This window comes from Centroberyx gerrardi, chromosome 12 (assembly GCF_048128805.1).
Source record: "Centroberyx gerrardi isolate f3 chromosome 12, fCenGer3.hap1.cur.20231027, whole genome shotgun sequence".
NCBI classification, from domain to species: Eukaryota; Metazoa; Chordata; class Actinopteri; order Beryciformes; family Berycidae; genus Centroberyx; species Centroberyx gerrardi.
The window spans coordinates 13,368,450-13,391,952 of NC_136008.1; the positions used below are offsets into that span (position 1 = coordinate 13,368,450).

The 23,503-nt window shown below is 45.2% G+C and overlaps 2 protein-coding genes across 2 annotated transcripts; both read right to left on the reverse strand.

Moving 5' to 3' along the window:
* Positions 1–22: 22 nt before the first annotated feature.
* Positions 23–14,792, reverse strand: rusc1 (RUN and SH3 domain containing 1). Its single transcript, XM_078287088.1, has 10 exons — positions 11,504–14,792; positions 6,730–6,852; positions 6,534–6,610; positions 5,757–5,931; positions 5,303–5,408; positions 5,076–5,122; positions 4,482–4,987; positions 4,155–4,390; positions 3,731–3,898; positions 23–2,872 (listed from the first exon to the last, which is right to left on the reverse strand). The coding sequence occupies exons 1-10, from the start codon at positions 14,790–14,792 to the stop codon at positions 2,707–2,709; spliced, it is 4,893 nt and encodes a 1,630-aa protein (XP_078143214.1). The 3' UTR covers positions 23–2,706.
* A 2,194-nt stretch (positions 14,793–16,986) lies between these two features.
* Positions 16,987–21,421, reverse strand: fdps (farnesyl diphosphate synthase (farnesyl pyrophosphate synthetase, dimethylallyltranstransferase, geranyltranstransferase)). Its single transcript, XM_071911222.2, has 9 exons — positions 21,305–21,421; positions 20,674–20,826; positions 20,428–20,568; positions 20,148–20,228; positions 19,803–20,014; positions 19,589–19,661; positions 18,943–19,020; positions 18,668–18,802; positions 16,987–17,944 (listed from the first exon to the last, which is right to left on the reverse strand). The coding sequence occupies exons 1-9, from the start codon at positions 21,305–21,307 to the stop codon at positions 17,744–17,746; spliced, it is 1,077 nt and encodes a 358-aa protein (XP_071767323.1). The 5' UTR covers positions 21,308–21,421; the 3' UTR covers positions 16,987–17,743.
* Between the last annotated feature and the right edge of the window lie 2,082 nt (positions 21,422–23,503).

Here is a 23,503-nt window from a genome sequence, read left to right on the forward strand (position 1 = left end):
ACAGCTGAACAGGTTTGGTTTATACTGATCATTTTATTTGGTGTATTTACAAACAAGCACATGCAGGAGCTGGACAGTGACTGACACTACAGGGGCACTGAACTATATGCAACAGTAAGATACAGGGTTTGTCTACAGGGCAGGCTACATGACACCAGAGAGAGAGAGAGTTACAGAACCCACTGCTACACGCAGCCGTGCACACACACACACACACACACACACAGATACACAAGTGAAAACGCAGATGTGCAGACACATGAATGTGCTCACACTCGTATCTGCGTACACTGCATACCCTGCCACACACTGCGATGCACGCTCACACATGCACACACACACACACACACACACACACAGACAGAACCCCAGATAGATAGAGAGAGACAGACTAGAGGGGTCAGATAGAGAGCTATACCTTTCGGAAACCTGAAGACCAATAAATAGTACATCCAATAAATTAACAGCTTTCAAACAAATGCATTTACACTATAATCTCACATTTGGAAAATACACTTAAATCAACAAAAAAAGCATTGTTAACACAATAAAATAATGTGTAAACTGATACTTTAATCTTTTATCTTTATCTAGATTGCTGCAGACAGATAATCTCTTGTAAACACCTAGGTATTATCCACTTGATGGCAACGAGATTGCAAGTTTATTGCGCTCATTAGATACAAGTTATGAGCACTCGTTTAACTTAATGCTACTCGCATCATTTTCCCTGGACTGTTGCCATAGTGACAATAATCTCATGCTACATGGCATTGGCACAATAACATTAGGAAACCTTGAGGAACTGAGCCTTCCCTGACCAATCAATAGCGATACTTGAGCATGAAACTTTCCTGCCGAATTAAATGGAGGTATTCTAATGTCAACCGTTCCTGACCCGTTAAAGGCAGGCTCTTTTACTTTAAGTTTGACTTTTCAAGCCTCCTGTTGCTTTAACAGGCTTCAGGTGTGAACTTGCATGAGCACATTAAATTAAAACCATGACTTCATGATAAACAAACGGCTTTTAGTTGTACATATACCTATATGCATAGTCATCAATACCAAATCTACCGAATAACTACCAAAATATATGACACAAACCAATGTATTGTATATGAGCATCATTAGAATCAACATATCACTTCCACAACTACCACTTCTACTACCACTATCATTACTATCAATGATTATGATAACCAAACATGGCAGGAAGGGTTAAGATAAATACGAAAGCTGAGGTACAACAGGTGAAGACCAGCCACCAAACCTGCAGACTTTACAGTAGCATTATACTTTACATACATCAGGGATTTTCCTTACTGCATTAATTTTAAGTTCAGATAGTCTTGAACGTGAGCTGAGCATCGTTGTGTGAGGTGTTTACTTCACTTCAGCCTGTGTCTGTCTGTGAGGTTTTGGACGAGTAGAAAGATTTAGCTACAGGATTGCTACAGCGGTTATAGCATACTGTTGTCTGATAGTAGGTTATCCTCTATATATGTGTGGGATAGATAAGATATTTTGTGGCATTCACTCAAAGCATTCATAGCACAGTACAATGCATACAGTGTTTTAAAGGTATGAGGCTAAATCTTAACTATTTTGTGGATATGATGTCAAGACAATGGCAATATATAAAGCACACAGGAGGGAAGATACTGGATTCCATACTTAAACAAACACATACATCTTGCTGTTTGCATGTATAACGACCACTGGATGTGTTCTGTGAGTTGAAATATAAGGAGAGCAGTAAAATAAAGTCTTCATACATGAATTTGCAATGATCCACATCCTCAATATGACCTCAGTGTTTAGCTGTCGTTTATGTTTCACTATCTGCTTTCTCTTGTTCATCTATCTTTCTATCTATCTTGGTAATATCAATCTCTATTCATATACCTATATATATTTTGTATGTATATTTATACAGTCAAATATAGTAGCAGAAACATGTCAAACACACAGGAACCAGGCGATAAAGGTGAGAGGTCAATAGGGGTGGAAGGTCAATAGAACACAGAACACAGCTACAGGTCACTACATTACTACGCAGTACGCAACAGGAGCTACGGCCCAGTACTCTAACATGGCTTTCTCCACTCGACAGCCTGCTAGCCAAGACTCTACTGCTGACGGCTAGAAATATTAACGTGGCTACAACCAGGCTATCGATTGTCACCTCCTCACAGTAGCCAGCTGCTGATCTGAAAGCATTTGGATCTGCTAAAGCAACACAGTGGTTCATCCACGCCATTCCCTTGTGGTCACTTTCAGATCAGCGGCTGACAAGGAAAGCAGACGGTGAAAGAAGGACATTTAAAGGGATACATCACTCCAAGATAGATCAAAGATGAGGTCTTCCCCTCAGACATGGTATAAATTTGACTTGAGTCATTATTTCACACCATCTGCTGTATTCCTGCTGCTAAAATCCATCAGTTTAATGCTACCAAATTGGATGGATCATGATGGAAAAAAATCATTCCCATATGTTCGTAAGGGAGAGAGGGTTGCAGATTGCTCCTGATGCTAATAAAGCAGAACAGATGGTGCTATGTACTCAACTCAAACTCTAACCAAGCCGGCGTGAGCTATCCCTTTCAGAGTAGTGGCGCCTCACCATAACCTCTCACTATTTGCCTAAAATGCTTTTTTGTTGTTGTTTTTCATTTATTGAGAGCAGCGATTATGATGCCGAAGTCACATGATGAGGGAGGTGTAGCCAATAGGTACCAGCCCCTCTATGTCTCCCTGACGACAGCGAATCCAGTCTTGGTCAACGCCTCCTAAAACCACGAGCTCCTCCCCTTTGCAGAAGCTGAGCTCCGACCCCGCTCCAGTGTGGTCACACAGCGTCCGTACTGACCTGGGGAGACAGCAGAGTTTCAGCCAACATCACCAACACTTACACCAACCACAAACAAGAAAACATGTCATCCCCAGCAAATGACACAGGCAGCCCTTGAATCAATCAACCCTCAAGTTCAATCAAAATCAAACTGGTGGTGTAGCAGTTATGGTCTCTCTAAAAAAAATTTAATTTTGAGCTTAAATTCTAGCGTCCCCATCAGGCCAATCGTAATTTTTAAAATGTGCCATCCCCCCAAGTTTAATCAAAATTGGACCAGTGCTCTCTGAGATATCATGTTGGAGTTAACACTTTTGATCTTTAATTATAGCGCCCCCATTAGGCCAATCAGTGTAATTTGTGAGGATAGCTGGATTTGTGTAGCAACTTTCATGTCAATCTGACTTATGGTATACTTACGGTGTATGAGTTGGGGCCTTTCAAAGTTTGAAATGTTGACCTTTAATTATAGCACCCCCATTAGGCCAATCAGTGTAATTTGTGAGGATAGCTGGATTTGTGTAGCAACTTTCATGTCAATCTGACTTATGGTATACTTACGGTGTATGAGTTGGGGCCTTTCAAAGTTTGAAATGTTGACCTTTAATTATAGCACCCCCATTTGGCCAAATAGTGAAATGCTTTTAAACATCAGAACACAGTGCCAAACTGCATCATCCCTCAAGGTTTTGTCAAAATCAGATTAGCGGTGTGAGATATCACCTGAGATACCACATTCGATAAACAGAAGGACAGATAGAAGGACAAAGCCCAATCTACAGTCCCCACCCAAATCCTGATTTCATTATGTGAGCGTCAACAACATCAAAAGGCGCCCTTCATATCACCATCACCATCATCCCGTGTGTGTTGTACCTGAGTGGTCTGGGTTTGTCCCTCATCTCCAGTGTCTCCACCTCTCTCTCCGTCTCTGGCTCACTCTCTCCCTGCGGCTCTGCTGCCCTCCTCATCGTCGGGGTGGAGCTGCTGCTCACCATCCGGGTCAGCGCTGTGACCCCAGGAGCCAACCACTGAGACGGACGCCTGCAGAGAGAGACAGAGACAGAGCGAGAGAGGGAAAGACAGAGAGAGAGAGTGAGACAGAGGAATCACAGACACTTATGACAGTTACCTTTCAAGCAACAGAGCAGTGGTTTTCTATTTTGTGCCATCGTGACTCAAGAGTATCCAGGTTTTCATTCTGACCTGCTGTAGTGTTTGGTCAGAATGAAAACCTGGACACTCTGGGGTCACGATGAAACCACTGCAGCGTACATGAATATACTTTGCATCAGCTAACCTGGTTGGTGGTATGTGACCTGACGGGCTGTTGGGGCTTTTAGAGGCTCCAAAGAGCCGGCCCAGACCCCAGGGGACTGGAGCACCGCTGTTGACCCGAGGGAAGTCGCTCCCTGCCTGGACCTGGAGCTCCGGCAGGTCCCTCTTCATCCCCTCCTTTTTCTGGCTCAGCTCAACCAGGTTCTGGCTCAGCCGGCCTCCCCAGCGCACCATTGCCCCCCATCCCTGCTGGATCACCTATATATAAAAAAAAAAAGAGTGAGAGCGCTGCAGGGACACACTCGCATACATGACTACAACCACTGAAGAGGCACGGAAAGGTGAATACCTGTCCTGCCTGCTGAGCAAGGCTGTCCTCCTCAACACTAGGGGGAGGTAACTCTCCGATTTCCTTCTCCTGTACCCACAACAGCTGAGGACTTGTCTGCCCGAGGCTGACTGGGGTCTTGTTGCTCAGGTTGCTATTCGATGATTCCCCTGACCCTCCGTTCATCTGATTGGCCGAGGGTGAGGAGCCTGCATTATCATTGGCCGCCTCGGGCTCTGGGCTTCTAAAGTCCACTTCTGATAGGCTCTCGAGGTAGCTGCTGTCCCGGGCCTTGGAGAGGGACCCGCTGGGTGAGAGCCTGAATCCTACATCCTGACTGGGTGGACTGGGGATCTCTGGGCTGTGACTGTCTGGCTCTAAATGGTGGTGCTGGAAGAGCAGGTCGAGGTTAAAGGTCAGCAGGCTGAGGGGCTGCAGCAGGAGGAGCAGCTCCTCGAACAGAGGCTGGCAGGTGGTCAACGACAGACGCATAAAGGAGGATGGACGGTAGTACGTCTCCAGCACATCTGACAGAAAGACAGATCACTCTTATTTACAAGCATGTTCACAACGATGACATGAACATGAATCATGATGGAAGTGGCAGGAACTTACCGCCGCAAAACTGAAGGTGAGACAGCCAGAAATCAAGAAGCTTGGTACTGAAAGACAGAGAAAGACGATTAACCAGGTGAGAAGAGGAATACTGAGGATACATAGAGGATGTGTGTGGAGAAATGAGAATATGAGTGCAATAAACTGATGAAATCACATTTTTAAACTATTGCAACACCTTCCTTGCTATCAGTAAAGGCCAGGGAGGAATAAGAGCCAAGACTTACTTGAGCAGGCCGAGGAGGAAGGCGTTGAACCTGTGTTTGCTCTGTTTGAGCTGGGGCAGCTCTCCAACTCTGACTTGTAGGTTGTACAAGGCCTGGGTTTTAGGACCTTGAGAAACGGGTGGAGAGGATGAAGAGAAAATACATAGAGAGAGAGAGAGAGAGATGAGGAGGGGAAATTACAGAGGTGAGAAGAAAAAAAATAACAGTGAGGCTTTGGCACTCGAAGGCCAATCAATATCCATATCCTTTTGTTCACTTTATTCGGCATTTTCAGACACTGAAAGCTGAAGTATTGAGTGATGATGTGGAAAGGTGAGAGAGAGACACGAAGTCTAGTGCTAATAAACAACCAGAAAAGAAAACCCACAGAAATAATAGCCTACTATTCAATTCTACAACCAATCATATCTGTGAAGTATTTGCACTTATTTTGCCATACTCCTAGGTGTGCTACCTGGCTTGGTTGAGGCCTGGACGAGTCCCCAGGCTGAATTTGGCCTCCTGCCAGCAATCAGGTCACTCTGGTGGGGTTTTAGGCCATCGGACAGCAAGCTGCGCAGGGCGGGGCAGAGACACTGCAGTACCAGACGGCCCAGAGATGGATTTACACTGCTGTCTCCTGATAAGGCCTGAGGAGAGGAGAGGAGAGAGCGGAAGAGAGGATGGGAACAAGAGGGATAGAGAATGGGAGGAGAGCATGGCAGGGGTGAAGTGGGATAGAGAGAAGAAGAAGAGGCGCAGTGATGGAGAGAGACAGGGGAAGAGATCAGAAAGGATGACTCAAAAGAGAAAGGGAGAGGGAGGGAGAATACATACAACGGGGGTTGAGAGACACAGGGGACGGCAAGGGTTGACATGATGTGATGAGATGTGATTTGGGAGGGGAGTTTGGAGTTAGTATATAAAGAGATTCTGACTACTGAGAGAAAGGGTAATCTAAAGTCATTCTAGTACCTTGTTAACTGAGAGAGACTGAGGAGAGACAGAACAAGATATGTAGAGTCAGAACAAGAAGGAGACGAAAGGCATTTCCACAGTTAATAATACATTTAACACAATAAAACAAATTAATTTGTCTAGATATGAAGAGATTGCTAATATATTATCAAAAGACATATTTACTTCCTCTGTGGACAAAACAATCATCAATATGAAACAAAATACTGGTATTAAAGTAAGTACTAAACCCAGTCACCCAAGCCCAGCAATTGAGGGCTTGGCAGAGACTGACCTTCTGAACTACAGTCCGAGAGGAACTGAACTGGGCCAAGATGGCTTCCACTGCCACACTGACCGCACTGACCAGACCTGGAGGACAGAACAAAAGCCTACAGTTAAACAGTGACAGCCACAGACGTCAAAGACACACAAAGAAACACAGCTGAACAGAGGCACACACACACATTCACACACACACACACACACACCTTTCTTTTCCTGCAGGTACAGAGAGGATAGGCCAAGACCTCTCATGGGATTCTTCACATCTTCGCCCATCCAGGATGTCTCGCCCCTCTGTACAGAGCCAGCGAATGAGACACTGCGAACAGCTGGGATTGACAGTGAGAGAGGAATTAGGTCCCAGTATAAAAGATTCAACAGGAGAAAAATAAATCACAACAGACAGAAATACCACAACTAAAATATTAGTATTATTAGTAGTAGCATTTAAGCAATGAGAAGCATTGGAGTAGGCAGGTAGCAGCAGATGGGATAATTGATGGTATACATGTGAGCACATCCTGTAAATATTGGTGTACTGCAGTGACTTTTCCACATCTGGATCTGTGAAGATGACATTCGGTCTATGTCAGCGATAGACTGGATCCTAGCAAACACCTTTCACTGGAAGGCTTACCACTGGCCATGCATTAACCTTGACACACAGTCAAATGCTGACATACAATACAATACATTGCCACACATACACACAGTCGCACACTCACACGCACACACACACACACACAGAGAGAGAGGGAACTGCAGAGCTAGGGGGGGAGAACGATTGTATGGGCTAACACATCAAGGCAATCAATCAGGTCAGATATAATTAAACACACGTGCAGAGGGCAGGTGTCGTGTCCAGTCTGACTTCCATATAAATGGATTTATATAAACTAGTTATATAAATGCAAACATTTATATAGTGAGCAGGATGTTAGTTTGCTCTGGCGCTTAGTTACTTCTAAATTGCCTAAATACACACACACGCACAAAGATAAAAAAAAGGTTTTACTTAGCAGTAACAGTATTTAAATTAACATCATCATCAACAGGCCTGTCGGGTTGTGCTCTGTGCGAAATGCATGTGTCCATTTCAACACACCATGCAACAATAACAGAAAATAATAAAAACAACGTGGAGACAGACAAGCAGACGGACAGAAAGAAACAGAGAAGGACAAAGAGAGTGATGAACAAATCTAGACGCCCTCTGACAGGAACAGCTGTTACCCTTCCCTTCTGAGGGCTGTTTGCAGATTTGAAAGGACTGCGTAGATAAGAAGTATCAGATGACCTGCAGGGAGCCGCCTTCTGATGAATAACATCGCTGCACTTACCCAGTTCTTTCAAATCTGCAAATCCCCGGGGTTATAAAAGAGAGGAAAGCGTGGGGGCCTCTATTCAGGAGCAGAGAATAAAGACAGAGACAGACAGACAGACAGCAAGAAAGACAGACAGACATGCATGCAAGCAGGATGTTAGACAGAGAGAGAGGAAGTGTGAGACTTCGGGAGAGAGAAGAGAGAGAGAAATCTTACTCGGCACACGTGGCTGCGGAGGAGCCTGGTTGAGTTTTGGGGGTAGGGGGGGCGCCGTGGCCGATATAGGGGGGTAGAGGTAGGGATAGTAGAGGGGTGCAGCGAGGGCAGGCAAGGTGTGTGAGCGGGGGAAAAGCGGGGAGCTGAGGCAGGAGCCCGCCACCCCTGCGGGGGGCGCTCCGGAGCGCTGGGGAGGGGAGAGGGCTCCGATGGGGGAGAGGCGAGGAGGGGCGCCCCGGTGCAGAGGGCAGTTTTTAGGGTGATACAGATAATAGGTGGGGAGGGGAGGAAGCTCTTTGGATGTCCTAGTCTTGTTGCTGTTATGGTCCGTGTGAGAGGAGGTGTGCAAGTGTGTGTGTTTTTCTGTGCTGCGTGTATACAGCGAATCCATAGTGCTGAGCGTGTTTGAGTAGGTCATCACGGCATCAATGTTCTTATACGGGGTGGTGCAACCTGGTGCCTGAGTGGTGCCACTCACGGGTGTGTGTGAGTCAGTGTGTGTGCTGGTCTGCTCCTCAGAGTCATTGCAGTAGAGGGAGTCAAAATTACTGATGGAGTCAGATACAAAGTCATAGTCCAGGTCTGGTTTGGTTTTGGAGTCATTGATATATTTGTATGTTGAGTCTATGTTGCTTTTAAAGTCATTCCCGAAACGACGAGAAGAGACTAAACCAATATCAGAGAGGGGGGCCGATTCAAAGCTACACACAGAGTTTTTATCAGTCTCAGAGTCATCTCTGTGGATACTGGCTGAGCTGGCAGCAGGGGCCCGCTGTGTGGTGAAGGGTTTAGCCCCGCCTACATGGCTGTGGGGCCTGGGGTCTGCAAGAGGATGTGAGTTACAGTAGCCTAGGCGATAGGAAGGGAGGGCAGCGTGGAGGAAGTAGGGTGAGGCCAGGGACTGGGAGCAGGAGTGGGCAAGGGACAGTGGGGGTGAGGAAACTGCTCATTTAAAAGGGTAAGCGACCAAAGTTGGGGGGTATCGGAGTCAGGACGGAGGGGGAAGGTGCACAAGCAAGATGATATGAGGGAGAGAAGCAGAGCCGTGGACAAATGTTGGAAACAACAGAATGGCATGGAAAGGTGAGAAAAAACAAGGAAGAGAGTAAAAAAAATGCAGCAAATAAATGGGAAGGAGAGAGAGATGTAGAAAATGTTAGTGTCTGTTGAGAGAAAAATGCACATCCATGAATATATTCCAGCAGAACCTGTCATCATGTAACAACATGCAGTAATGCAGTATTCAAACAACATGTCAAACACTCAGGTTAACAGTTACACATTGATAGTGCATGAGAGTCAATGGAGTTGAGTTATGAAGAGCAATAAGTCCTGGTTTAAGAGATCTGGACGAAACAGGAAATGATAATATACCATGGCTATAAAAGAACACTTGTTATGCGATCTCACAGTTGCATAACATTAGATACTCTCAATCTGTCCATCAGTCACTCATTCACCACTGAAACACCATTATCAACCACAATGATTCATCATCTTCCAATGTAGGTTAAGGCTCCACGTTTTACTTTCTATTTTATACTCGCAGTGAGAGTAATGTTTATGAAGTACAAGACACCACAGCAAGTGAGTGTCAATCTTTATGCCAAATGTTTCGTAGTATATACTGCAGTGGATGCCATCATCACCTCTGGATCACCTTCTTTCTCTTTCTCTCTCTCCCTTATCTGAGTTGCCTTTGTCTCTACCTCTCTCTCCCTCTTTCTCCACCGCCCCTCCCCTCTCCACCAGTACAGCATACAGTGTAATGCTGAGTCAGTCAAGAGATAGCAGAGTTCTGTTCGTTCCTGCTTAGTCACAGTGTCTGTCTCTGTGGAGATTCGGAGACTGGCACCACAGTTTGCATTACACTCAATTACCTGTGACAGACTGCTAGGCTATGGGCAAAAAAAGCAAGCTAGAATGCTACCATACCTGGTTAGACTTCAGCTGTCTTTCAAATGAAACCAACACATGATACTTCCTATTTTTCTGACATTGGCTCTCAGTAATTGGTTCATGAACAAAGACCCGCCCCTTAGGCTCTTAAAGGTGTACACACCTATTCCTGGCTTAGTGACCACAGCTTGTGGCAGAAAGCAGTGATTTTGGGGGCAACTTTTGCTGCATACAACTCAATTATTCCTTAAATTTTGATAATCAGAAAGTACAAGTTAAATCATTACATAATACTACAGTAATTGCAAGGATCAGAGCAATAGTTAGTTATAGTAATAGTTAGCAATAGCAGCATTTGGTGGGGAAACTGGGGCATATAAAATAAATGCTTGCCCTACTGTATCAGGACAAGTCTAAGTCTTCGTTTCTATGTACCACAGGACGGTATGAGATAAGTAACTTGATCTGAGCTATCGATGCCACTCTTGGGAGCAAGAGAATAAGAGAATAAAAACAGGAAGGGGGGGAGAAGGTGATGAAAGGTCCAGGAGACAGGACAGACAACAGGAGAAAAGCATATAAATGTCCCAATGAGTCACCAAGCTGAACAGCAAGTGAGGGAGAAAAAAGATGAACAATAGGAAAAGATGTAAGGATACACATAGGAAAGAAGGAGAAAGCAGGAGACAAGCAGAGCTGAGGGAGAGTTAGAGGGAGGACAAGAAAGAGAGAGAGAGAGACTACAGGAGGAGAGGTAGGGCGCTCAGTGGGCACTCCATTATCCCCCTCCCCTTGGTCTGAGGAGAGGATGAATAATTGAATAAGGCAGCGATGACATCACACTCTGATAAGCAGAACAGGAAACACTGACTGGAGAGTTTCCAACCTTTGCCTTCTCCTCAGATCACCTTCACTCCCTGACTGTCTTTATGTCTCCATCTCTCGCTCATGTTGCCTCTCCAGCTTCCACTGTCTTGCCCTCCCCCATCTGAAATCACCCTCTGTTTATCCCCTCTTCATCCTTTATCCATCATATCACGCATCAGCCTTTTCTCTGACTCATGTTCTTCCTCCGTCTCTGCTCTCCTAATCATTGCGCTCTCTCTCATTTTACATCCTCTCTATCCCTGTCTCTACATTTTCATCTCCCTCGGTTTTCCTATTTCTTTCCGTAGCTCTGTCCACGGACATTATTTGTGCATCACCGAGGAAGAAAAAAGCAGACTGTTAGTCCCTCTCTCTCTCCATCTGCTTCTCTCCATCATCTGCCCATCCCAGATTTGGTGAGCCGTCCAAATTACACAGAGGTACTTTGATGTATCCCTTGTTTATTTTCTCCCTGTGCAGACACACGCTGATGCAGATGCAGGTGCGCACGCACAAAAATACACACATGCACACACAAACATCATATATCCTTTGCAAATTCACATAAAGGGTTTTTAGCCATTTAGTTTGTTTCAAAACGTCCAGACATTCTGTGAGAAACCCCATCTACATCTATCACCATCATCACATCATCATGAAAACTCATACTCACTTGTAGTTCTTGATTCCAAAGTCCTTCCTCCATCCGCTCTTCCTCTCACCTCCACCTCTTCTTCTTCTTCTTCTTCATCTTCTTCCTTCCCCTCCTTTTCTTTCCACTTAACTTCTTCACATTCCCTCTCTCCGCCCAGTGTCCACAGGCTGCTGTCACTGATTGAGCAGCCGATCTTCTGCGAGGGGCATAGCTCCAGTTGTCCACCCTCTTTGTCAGCTCTCTGGAGCATTTCCTTCAAAGCAGCCATTGAGGTGAGGGCCGGTGGCGGCTGCATGAAGATGGCCTGAGCCTGAGAGGTGTACTCCCATTGGTTGCCATCGCCGTCTTCCTTCTCTCTTCTCCACTTTAGGTTGTACAGTATATCTGGATCGGGAGTTATGACTGTGGGGTCGGGGTCTGGGTCAGTGATCACCTTAGTTGGAGGGGAGTTGTTCTTGTTGCGGAAACGCAGCTCTTTGAAGGTGGTGACCTTTGGACCTAACCCTGGAGTTGACCCTGATGAAGTGAGCTTCTTTGGGGTTTTCATGTCAGATTTTCTCATTGCCAATGGCGGAAGCTGCAGCGGGGCTTCAGTATCAGGTGTGAATGCTATGAGCCAATCGAATCGCTCAGGCCGTGCTGAGTTGGCAGGGACAGTGCAGACTTTGAGAGGTGGCAGGGACGGGGGAATGGGGGGTAAGGGGCGAGGAGGAGGAGGAGGGGGAGGAGAATCTGATAGCACGGGGGAGTAACGGAAAGTCTCAAAGCTCATTTTGTTTGCTTTAGTTTCATATGTATTGCTGAGGCCAGTGCTATAATAAGGGTCAGAGGTTAGGCCAGTGTTCCTCTTCCTTCTCCTCGCCATCTCAGTGAACGACGTGGTTCTCAGTGTGTCCCTGCTCTCATCTTTCTTTTTGCCTTCCTCAGCCTCTCCAAGTACGTCTATTCTTCTATCCCCATCCAACTTGCCTCCACTTCTCCATCCATCTCTAGCCATCCCATCTGAGTCATAGTCCTTCTCCTCCTTCCTGTTGTCTTTTTGCCTGAACTCATGCAGCTCCCCAGACCGGGAGGGCATTAGATTATCCCCATCGGCCTCGTCCTCTAACCCTCCGACACACACACCGAGCTCTGGGCTGAGTTTGAGGAGCTCGGCCTGGGTCAGCCCGGCGAGCATCAATAGCTTCCGAATCTCTACATCCAATGCATGGAAGGAGGGGGGAGGAGGGAGGGCAGGTGGGGGTGGTATGGCAGGGGGAGAGGAGGAGGAGATTGAGATAACCGGTGGAGGAGGTAGAGGTGGGGGGCGTGTGGTTGGAGGTGGGAGGGACAGGGGGGTCTTTTCCTGTTCGGCTTGAAGAGCGGCGAGCCTCTGTGCTTCCTTCCTGGCAAGGTGTCGCCTCCGAGGGGGAGGGATGGGAGGAGTTGGGGTAGGGATGGATAGAGGAGGAGGAGGAGAAGAATAGAGGGTGAGGTAAGGGATGGGCTTGGAGGCAGGGAGAGGAGGAATGGATGGGGGAGATGGAGGCAGGGGTTTCTCACACCTAAAAGTGGAGAAAGTGGGGGATGAGGAATTAGGGGAGAAGGTGGAAAAGGTGGGTGTAGGAGAGGTGGAGACAGCAATGGAGGTGGTCTCCCTGCTGATGTTGATGTAGGTGTGGAGGTCAGAGCTCACGCTGGCATGACGCGCTGGAGGTTTGGGGGGTCTAGGGGGCGGCTCGACAGGGGATGGGGTGAGGGAATCTGGAACGAGAGGCTCGTCACAATCTGACGGCGCAGTGAGGTCGACCCCTGCGTCAGAAAACTCCTGCGAGTCTCCCAGGCTTCCCCCACGGCCTTTATACAGCTTCCAGGGAATGTCAATGTTCCCCATTTCATCCAAGACATCTGAGAGGTCCTGCTCTTCCAGATCTCCTAGATCCAGCCCCTTCTCATGGAGCCTGGCGATGTGGGCCAGTTTCACCTCCCTGTTGACCTTCTCTAGGCGATCCAGGTGATCCAACCGATCCCTCAGAACGTCCCACTGTTGTTCCCCATCCAGATCCCAATGAGCCACCTGGATCACCTGGCTAAAGCGCTCCATTTTCCCAAACTCCCCTACTGATTCTAGGAAGTCAAGCAAGCCTACTTTGGTAACCTCCGAACCTAAATGTCCCATTTCTCCTTTGACCCCTAAGTAGTCAGAAGAGGGGGACGCCGGGGCAGATGGGTAGCCCTCATCTGGAGAGCAAGGGGGTATGGGGGAATGTGAAGTTGAGGAGAGGGGATGGCGGTTAAGAGGCAGGGATGGGGGTGAACGGGCAGGGGGCTGGCATTCAGGGGCGTGAGGGAGAGAGTGAACTTTGGAGGACAGAGGGATGGACAGATCATCCTGGTCGTGGGAAGAGCAGAGAGAGGTGGACAGATCCGCACAGTCAGACTCCAGATCAGAGCAGGAACTGATGGAGGTGGAGGATGAGGAGGTAGAAGAGGAGAGGGAGAAATCCAGGAGGGAGGGGGGACAGTCGCAGCACGAGGGGACCAGTGTGTCATCATCATCGTCATCGTCATCATCGTCATCTTCATCATCATCGACATCCACATCGATATCGATATCCCCACTGCTCTCTTCCTCATCGTCCTCTTCCTCTACCTTTACATTTTTCTTGTTGTCTACATCAGGGCTTTCTTTTGCTTCCTTCACCTCTTTCTTTGGACCAGCAGCGGGGCCGGCAGAGGGCTGCAGCTGGGGCGGGGCTTGTAAGGGACTCGTCTGTGCCTGGTCCTTGGCCCCTGTCCCATCCTGCCTCTGGGGCAATGGGGGTGGAGGAGGCTGAAGCTGCAGTTGCTGTCTGAGAGAGATGGTGTTGTTGTTGTTGTGGTTATGGTTGAACATACTGTTGTTGTCCTGTGGGGAGCGGCCATCACAGCACAGGCAAGGAAGGCTCGGCTCGTTACAGTTCGGGTCAAGAGGGAGAAGAGAGGGAAGGGGAGGAGCGGGTGGAGGTGCAATTTTGGATGCGGCCGGTGCACGCGCGCTCTTGGGTTTGGGCTTAGCTAAATTGGATGGGGTGGAACCCTGTTTCTGTAGGCCCAATCTGGACTGACCTACTGGAGGTCGGGGCTGCACCCCCACCCTGGTCCTGGAGGTTGCCGCAGGGCCTTTAGTAGCCCGGCGCGGGGAGGAAGTGGGGATGGTGTTCATGTTTTTATCCTCCCTCCGAAAACCAGGGCCATGAGACTTTGGTTCAGCTGAAGTATTGGTCCGTCTGCTTGTGTCAAAACGCCGCGGCCTCGGAGGCTGAGAGGGGCGGCTAGAGGATTGCATTGTGGGAATAGGACTTTTGGGACACTCAGATATTTTTGTTGCTATAGAAACAGAGGTTCTAAAGGATGGAGAGATCCAAACTGTGACTGGCCGTGACGGTCACATCTTGGCTTGACTCCCAAGACCCTGTAACATCAAAGGAGACACACAGTCAATAGAGACTAGGAGGAAACTCTGCTGTGTTCATCAGGGACCTTTTCCTTGTTCTACACATGCCTTCACATTAGACTAAAGCTTTGAAGTTAAAATCATCATCTGGACTATTCATTATAGCTCAATTGCTTTTGGGCTTTCTGCTTTATAATTATCTCAGACTCGGTCCCAGTTCTGGGAGAACATAGTAGTAGTATGAACACACAAATTGTGTCTTGTTAACCTCTCTTTTTCTCACGCTTTCATGTTTCTACCCTCTTATAAAAAGCACATTCTCAAACACCAACACGTATACAATGCATGTCAATAACAAAAAAAAGGAAAAATTACACTGCATTTTTTTGCTGAATAATACAATAGCTGCAATCAATGCAGCAGTAATGCTGTGGACATGGCTTCTCTACATAATTTCTGTAATAGCATTTGAAAATTATCTCAAAATAATTGTTTTGGGAACACTGAGATGCTATAATGCTTAGGATTTGTTTTGATAAAATGAGTTCTTGAATAACCTATGCAATAGATTTTCTCTAATGTGCGAGTTCATTTGTATGCAGATTTTCTGCACAGTAACTGTACACCTTGTTTGGGAGGTCGTCTGGTGTACTTTTTCCCTTGGATGAAAAAAAAACGATCTATCTATCTATCTATCTATCTATCTATCTCAAACACACACACACACACACACACACACACACACACACACACACACCATTAGATACAAATTCATATAAAAGTCCCCATGAAAACAGTTGGCAGCTAATTTATAATTACTGTCACTCATCATCTCATCATCTTGGTCTATTATATTCTGCTTCACTGAGCAATGATGTTCATTGATTTACAGTAGTCCAGCTCTCTCCGTCTGTGCCAGTCCATCCTAACAAACTGAGAGGAGCGACTAAGATCTAGACCAAAAGAAATGCCATTTAAAAACGACAATATACCTACGGCGCTGACTTAACGTGATGCAAATTCAACTGGAGCATGAAGTAATCAAGCAGCAGCACTGAATAACACCGAGCCCGTCTTTTTAAAGCCCATCTAGCGAAGGCTATTGCTCACATATTCCTCCACAGTGCCCTTCACATCAGTGAAGAATATAAATCACTGAAGTGCTTGCTTACATTGGGCCTTCGTCGGAATGGCCATAAAAGCCACTATGGCTATGGAATAAAACAAAAAAATATAGTATATCATCTCATGTAGTTAAGCCATTCTCTGTACAGTATTTACCCGTGCATTTATTGATCCGAAAGAGCTGATGGAGACGGGGAGGATGGGAGAGAGGGGAGAGGGAGGGAGGGAGGGAGGAAGGAAGGAAGGAAGGGGGGGGGGGGGGGTACCTTAAGCCGCATCGCCCTGCTATCCAGGCCCATCCACCCCCGCTATGACTCAAATACAATACACAATATTTCTACTACATTTCACATTTATAATAATAGGCTAATACTGATATACGCAAAAGTGTCTACGTTCAAGAAATGACCCCCTAAAAGGGGCATTACATGTTTTTTGATCTATGTAGGCTATGGGAGGCAATAAAAGGTTTTGCTTAGCCGAATAGCCCGTGCAATTCCATTTGAAACCAAAGTAAAATAGAGTAAAATAAGAAATTGACTCACGATCAGATTGAGGGAAGGATGGATGAAGGAGTCCATCTCGACGAGCGCTCCGACAACCCAGTCGGTGTGAATGTGAATCTCTCCGAGGGGTACAGCGACAGCATCTCTCCTCTCGCGAGCATCTACCAAACCACCGTCATCTCACCCCCCCTTCTTTCCCAAACCACACCCCTTGCTTGCCTTATCATCACACATCCCTCTTCCCATCCACTTCAGCTTGAGTCATCGCATCTTCACCTCCTTCAAAAGACTTAGTATATATCAAGAGGAAGAGAGTCTCATTTCCTCTGATCTGCTGTTACAAGTCCTCTTATCTACAATCCATTCATGCATTTATTATTCTTTCTTGAAGAAAATAATAGTAAACCTCACACATTCACAAAAACAATAGAGAACCAAACAGAGAGATCTTGTAATCTTGGTCACACGTCTTTATTAAAAGCAATAAGATATTACTCTGAGCAGTAGGCAGACTTTACAGCAGTATAAGAAAATAAAGGAAATTAGAAAGGTGATCAATTTTGACCCTCTGTCCCAGGCTGGGATGCATCTTAACGTGCATCCTCTTTTTCAATGGTCCTCATCTAATAAACAAAATCTCTGCACTTAAACAAAATTACTTTGATATGATGTAGTGTTTTCCTTCCCTTATATATATATATACTGTCTATATTTTCACCAGCAGTAAAAGTGCTATACATTCCTCAGGGAGGGCTAACATGAAAGCTAAATCAATCAATGTGAGATTGATGCCGCTGGCATCCTTATCAAATCCATGGGATTTCTAGGATTCTGGAGCGGAGTAATGTCAGGTGAAACTGTACATTATGCATTGGGTTCAATAAACAGATAACACAGAAAAGGAGACCGTCCATTTGATGACATTCACAAGCAAACATACATGAATGAAGGAGAACAAAAAAGTAGAAAACTGCCTACAGGGCTCTTATGAATCCCAATTCTGTTCAGGTTCATTTTTGTGGAGTCAGAGCCTGGTTCCATATTGGTCCCTCCCCCGACACCTCTAGCACTGGCAAACCCTATTTAAGGTAGTATGAGAGGCATTGAGCAATGTCTCACTAAGATAAGAGTCACAAAGGAACTAGGGTAATTTAACTGACCCTTTTCAATCCTATTATAAAAAATATATCTTCTAAAGACCTCACTTCTTTCTCACTTGTTCCTCTTGTAGATTTTCTTGGCAAAGTTGAGGAAGACTGAATGGGGAAGGTTTTGAGCGTGATGAGCAATGAGTTTCTGTAACCGCTGGTAACTCTCATCTTCATGTTTGTGGTACAGTGCGGGCATCTGCAGGGTGCTGTACAGCGCTTTGACCTTCTCCACACTGGCATCATCATGGCGCCCATAACATGCCTAGAGGGGGGGAAAATTAATAAGGACTTTTGCAAATGTACAAGCTCGACAATGTCTTATTGTGTATTGTAATTGTGCACTAGATCAGAGTTCTATAAAATGTCACTCATTCTTAGGAGAATGAATGAACGTTGCATTGGATTAAATAAAGTATTAAGAAAGGAGCTAATCCAGTGTGCGGATAATCCTTTTTTGAACCACTTTTCATGACCCTTTTATCCAGCACCTGGCCTAAATACAGGTAGGCAGGTAGATACTTTATTAATCCTAAGGGGAATTTAGGTTGTCTGTCTTAGGTTGGATGTGCACACTTCTACTACCCTTTTTATTCATTCTTATCCAACCCCTAAACCACACTTGATGCATTCTTCTGATAAATTCATTTCAAATCAGAGAATCTGCTACCATGTCAATGTTTTGTTGCAGATGCATGGCACTGTTTTGCATGTGATGAAATTTATTCTAAAAAGCATGCATAAACTAATGTTTTAGCCTGCTGTTTGCTAGCTCTCTGTGGTGAAGAAATTATTTCATCAGTGAATCAAAGGTCCAATGAAAAATGTATGTTGTAATACTATCAATAGACACACTTGGTCCGTTTCCATATCAGTGTGTTTGAGCCACAAGATCCTCGCGTACAACTCTGCACATAGTTTGCTGCCACATAAATTCATTACGAATGAGGTGTGATGAAGGAGTATGGGTTGTTTTGTGAAGTCCCACCTCCAGCTCTGCCCTCTGCTCAGGCGTCATGATCCCCAGAGCCGTCACTACCAGCCAGCTGCACTTGTTATCCTGGATGTCTGTACCAATCTTCCCTGTCACAGCAGGGTCGCCGTAACAGTCCAAGTAATCATCCTGGCAATTAAATCAGTTGGAGTTATTAGGTTTCTTAGAGCACTGTATAGTCTGCCAAATACTATGCAACAAATACAGTATATGTAGTGGATGAGAACATGATGAATAATAACTGTTGATTGATGTGGAAGCTAAATTACCTGTATTTGGAAGAACTCTCCCATCTCTAGTAAGATGTGCTTGGCATTATTGTGTTCCTCTTCGCTCTTGATTCCTGCCTATAATGTTATCATATAACAAACTGTAATATCACATCAGTTACACAGAACACCTGCCCCCCCTCCAAAATCCTTAGAAAAAATGCACAATTAAATTCATAAATAAAAACCTAATGTTCAGTAGATCAAATTTTATTTGCTTTATTGACTGTATAGTCAACATGCAATGACAGATAGGAGTAGTTGTTGTTTGCTGTATTATTTTTAGCCTTTACTTATATAGGCAAGGTTTGCTCAGCATGTATGCTCTTTTTCAGCAAGGCTCTGCTTCATATTCATACAGTTAGATACATTTTATAACCTCGGCCTTCTACTATTATCCACTGTGTGGCTTTACTGGAGCAAATGTTCTTTGCTCAAGGGTATTTGGACAGTAGTTTTGAGGGAGGGGAAAGTGTTACTCATTCACTTTCCCTGGCCAGATTGTCCCAGCTGGTCTAGGGGTTTAAAATTAGCAACCTTTTGGTTAAAAGCCCAATTCTCTAACCTTTGGTCTTCTATATCATCAACTTGCCTGTTAGCTCCTTCTCTCATATGTTCAAGTCTACCATTTAAAACACACACTCACCATGTACATTGCTGCTGCCACTGGGAGGTAAAAAGAGTAGAAGGCAGTCTTGTATTTTACGATAGCTTTATACCTGAAAGATAAAATATGATTCTTTACACACATATTCTGGAAACCAAAATCTTACTAAACAACTTTGTTCTCCAACTTGCAACCCTTTAAAATGCAAACTTTCTTCTTATGTCTTCTTGTCAAACCCTATGTCCTTTCTCACCTCTCCATGGTGAATCTGTTGAGGTCTATCTGACCAGGGGGAGCAGTCATGAGGTCCAGAGCCTGGCCCAGCTCTGTCTGGAAAGAAACCTCGTTGAAGAGCTCGAGCAGGTGGATGTAGTAGGGCTGTTCCCTGCAGTGTCTGCGCAGTAGTCTGTAGATGGTCCCTTCCAAGAGAAAGGAATCATTGATGGCATCCAGACCCACTCCATCCTTAAAGAGAAACAGGCAAATCGTTTACATTAGACACATCGCGCACCACCAGCTCTGGAAAATAAATGACCACACTATTAAAAATGTGTATTTTAGTCTTTCTTTCTTTAAAATATACAGTATACCGTCTCACCTTCTTGTACCAGCAGGGCTGTCCTCTCCGAGTCACAGATGCATCCATGATATCATCAGCCACGAGGAAAAATGCCTGAAGCTATAAGCAACAGAGACACAGTAGTAATGCTTAATGATGCAGTGACACCTCTGCAAAGTGTTAATTGAAATCATTACAGCAGTCAGTCTGAGTCTGTGCTTGTGAGTTAAGGTTTTAGCTATCTACACAAAAGCTTACATGAATACTATCACATCACAAGCTCAGTTTTAACTGGTACAACTGGTACAACTGTCCTCACCAGTTCAATGCACCAGCCAACCAGCAGAGCCCGTTGCACTATATCCTGGGTAAGCTGAGTGGGTGGGACAAGTTCCCGCAGTGAACCAATCACAGATAGACCTCGGTTCCTCTTACCTCCAGGGGCATTGTACACCAAAACCTGCAAACGAAACACCAAGGAAGGAAAGAAGAAGAAGAATGACAGTGTTCAGCAACAGCCGCTTGTATCTGCTCATATAAACTCTACTACAGACAGACAACGTACCTCTTTCAACCTGTTCAGGGCATCAGCAAGCACAGGATCAGTGAAGTCCCTCTCTGTGAGCTCCATCACCAGCTCCTCAAACTGGGCTTCAAACAGCTGGGGGTCTGACAGCAGCGCCTTTTTACTGTGCGTCCCATTACAAGTGCTGTCTCCCTGCAAAGACGAGGTGCACAGCAGAGGAGAAGTATGTGATAATTTAACTGAAGCGACGGTTAGCCACATGAACCGTACTATCTTAGGGGCTCTTATGAGCAAGGTCAACAGGCGTCTCATTCCAGATATGCCGTTAACTGGCTTAAGTTAAGCTGGCCAACTGTTAACAATCTGAGAAAGTCAAACTCATTAGATTCTACAGTTATATAAACCAAAGTGACTTCTAGCTAAGGGAAACCTAGCTAGCTCGCTCCATGCTCGGTCAGACAGCCCAGTAAACAAGGGCTAAGAATAGATTAAGGGAATTACTATTATTAGCTAGCAAGTTACCTTGACAGAAACATAAGCGTTAGCTTAGTTTGCTGCCTGCATCTAGTCTGTTACCTGAGCTGTAGCGACTGCTGCAGGTCGCTTTGTAGCTATCATTTTCGTTCAAACACCAACGTGCATTCAAAGGGAACAGATTTAACAGCCTTACCATGATAATACTGTGGTTTGAGTCCGAACCGGTGAAGATAACGCAGCAGAATCACTTCTCCAGTGTTACTGTATCTTGCTGTCAAACTGAAGTATGTGAACGTCCCCAAAAATCAGGATATGCGGATTGTAGTTTATAGTGACGTTACTGTCAGTTTTATCACAAAGTCCCTGGACTAGAGTTCCCTGCATCCCTTGCGAGTGGTGCATGTGGGCGCGGGTTTTGAAGGCATCATATGACATTGAGCGTTTTCATTGGCCAGTTGCATCGAACCAGGATGGGCTTTCGCCTTGGCTGACCAATAGGATTTAAGAAGAGGCGTGGCCTGAGTGGTGGGATTTGTCTGGCACACTGCAGATTTGTTGATAGAGGGGGGAAAAGACAGAAAAAAACAAAAGAAAAAATACTGACCTATCATTACTGTGTCAGGATTTTTGCCCCCCACAACGTGTACAAAATGTTCACATAGTGATGTTTATTTGTTGTCTATAATTTATTTCATATGTTGAAATACATAACTTGCATTAAAAGTTTTGCCATTGACACTGCATTTAAAATTTGGAATAGGTGTCATATGTAGATACATTTATTATTCAGGTTTCAAGGCTCTATCCTGTTATGTCTGCCATACAGATATACATTTCTTCAAATAAATAATGTTTTCATATGCAAGACAGGAGGTAGAAACACAGCTCAGTGCCTTAATAAGAGGGTGTGTGTGTGGGTGTGTGTCTATGTGTGCCTGTATCTGTGTGTAGGCTAAGTGTATATGCGTGTACAATTTTAAAATCAGTTACATATGAGTGTATTCAAAATGTGCCTTTACTGATATGGACTCAATATCATCACTTAGTGAGCACACCAAAAAGACTTTCCAGAACAAAAAAAACTTTTCAAGTCCAATCTGAGACACATTCAGGAAACACACATCAATACACTCCAACATCCAGTATCCAGAGCTGCCAGACCCATCAAACGTTGTGCCAGCAATCCAACACAGTTGTTTTTTTCATTTAACACCCCCCACCCCACCCCCAACCTCTAAACAAATACATCTGTACATTTATTGCAAGAGACTCATCAGTGCAATCAGAGCCATACTGCAATTTACACTTCATTATCTTACAGGATAGGGTTGCTTCAACCAGGGTCATAGATATTGCACTGTACACTGCTTACCCAACTTTGCCATTTGACATTAGACTTCCACAGCATTTTTGTTCCAAGGCAAGCCCAGTCAAATCAGGATGCAGTAGTTTGGAGCCAGCTTTGGGAACACTGCATATCTATGACTCTGCTCCTCCCTTTCAACTATCTATTAACACAAACACATTTCAAAGGGCTATTATCAAAGGTCTTGGGTGCAAGAGAGAAAAAAGTAAGAAGCATTGTCAAAACATGCAGATAAAGACATTCTGAGGACAAGTTAGTTAGTTACACAGTCGGTCAGGATCTAATGCACAAGGTTCCTGCTGTATTTGGGAGGCTGTAGCAAAACATGCACATATTCAAATCAAACCACTGTGTCCGGGGGCCTCCCAGAGAGAATACATTTTCAAGGCTGAGCACGTGTCTGTGGTGTGATAAACCTATGTATGTGTGAGTGTCAGAGATGCTGGCTGCCTTTCTTTTGAAGGCCAATGTGGAGGTGGACAAGGATGGAGAAAGTGGTCATTTGAATTGCACATAAGAAAGAAGAGAAAACTAGCAACTCAGTAAAACCTAATGTGATCATGAAACTAAAAGGCTTTCTGTGTGAGAGCTTCTATCTGCATGTACAGTCTTATCTCTGTATATCTTACATTGTACTTGGCTATGTGTGGATAGTGTAGTTTGTAGTAGGATGCCTTTTTTTTTTTTTTACCAATGGAAGACAAAATAAGGGATTCCATGATCACTTAACCTGAGCGATTCTCTGGATAAGTAGCAAACAATGTACAAAAGGGCCAGAAGCATATTGCAACCCATGAGTATGTAGTAGACTGAGTGTATGTGGTTGTCATAGCATAAATGCTAGAAGAGTCCCGTCTCCAGTCTTGAGGAAAAGATGGTCTTGTTGTTTCCAGATGGGTACAGAGGTGGCCGGAGTGGACAGGGCAGCAGAAAGGATGCTTCTGGTGGGTTGCTCTGGGGCAATCGTGGGTCTGTTTGATCAAGTCTAGTTCTGTTAGGAGAAGAGCCAAATTGACCAGTAATAGG

Bases quoted from the DNA above. Each gene is read 5' to 3' on its own strand.
- rusc1 (XM_078287088.1), bottom strand. From the start codon at position 14,792: ATGCAATCCTCTAGCCGCCCCTCTCAGCCTCCGAGGCCGCGGCGTTTT. The intron at 5,409-5,756 runs GTAGCACACCTA...CCGTTTCTCAAG, and splicing joins CCAGGCCTCAACCAAGCCAG to GTCCTAAAACCCAGGCCTTG. The intron at 3,899-4,154 runs GTTAGCTGATGC...CTCTCTCTGCAG, and splicing joins GGTCACATACCACCAACCAG to GCGTCCGTCTCAGTGGTTGG.
- fdps (XM_071911222.2), bottom strand. The intron at 20,229-20,427 runs GTGAGGACAGTT...TGTTGCTTATAG, and splicing joins TTGGCTGGTGCATTGAACTG to CTTCAGGCATTTTTCCTCGT. The intron at 19,662-19,802 runs GTGAGAAAGGAC...TTTATCTTTCAG, and splicing joins AACAGATTCACCATGGAGAG to GTATAAAGCTATCGTAAAAT.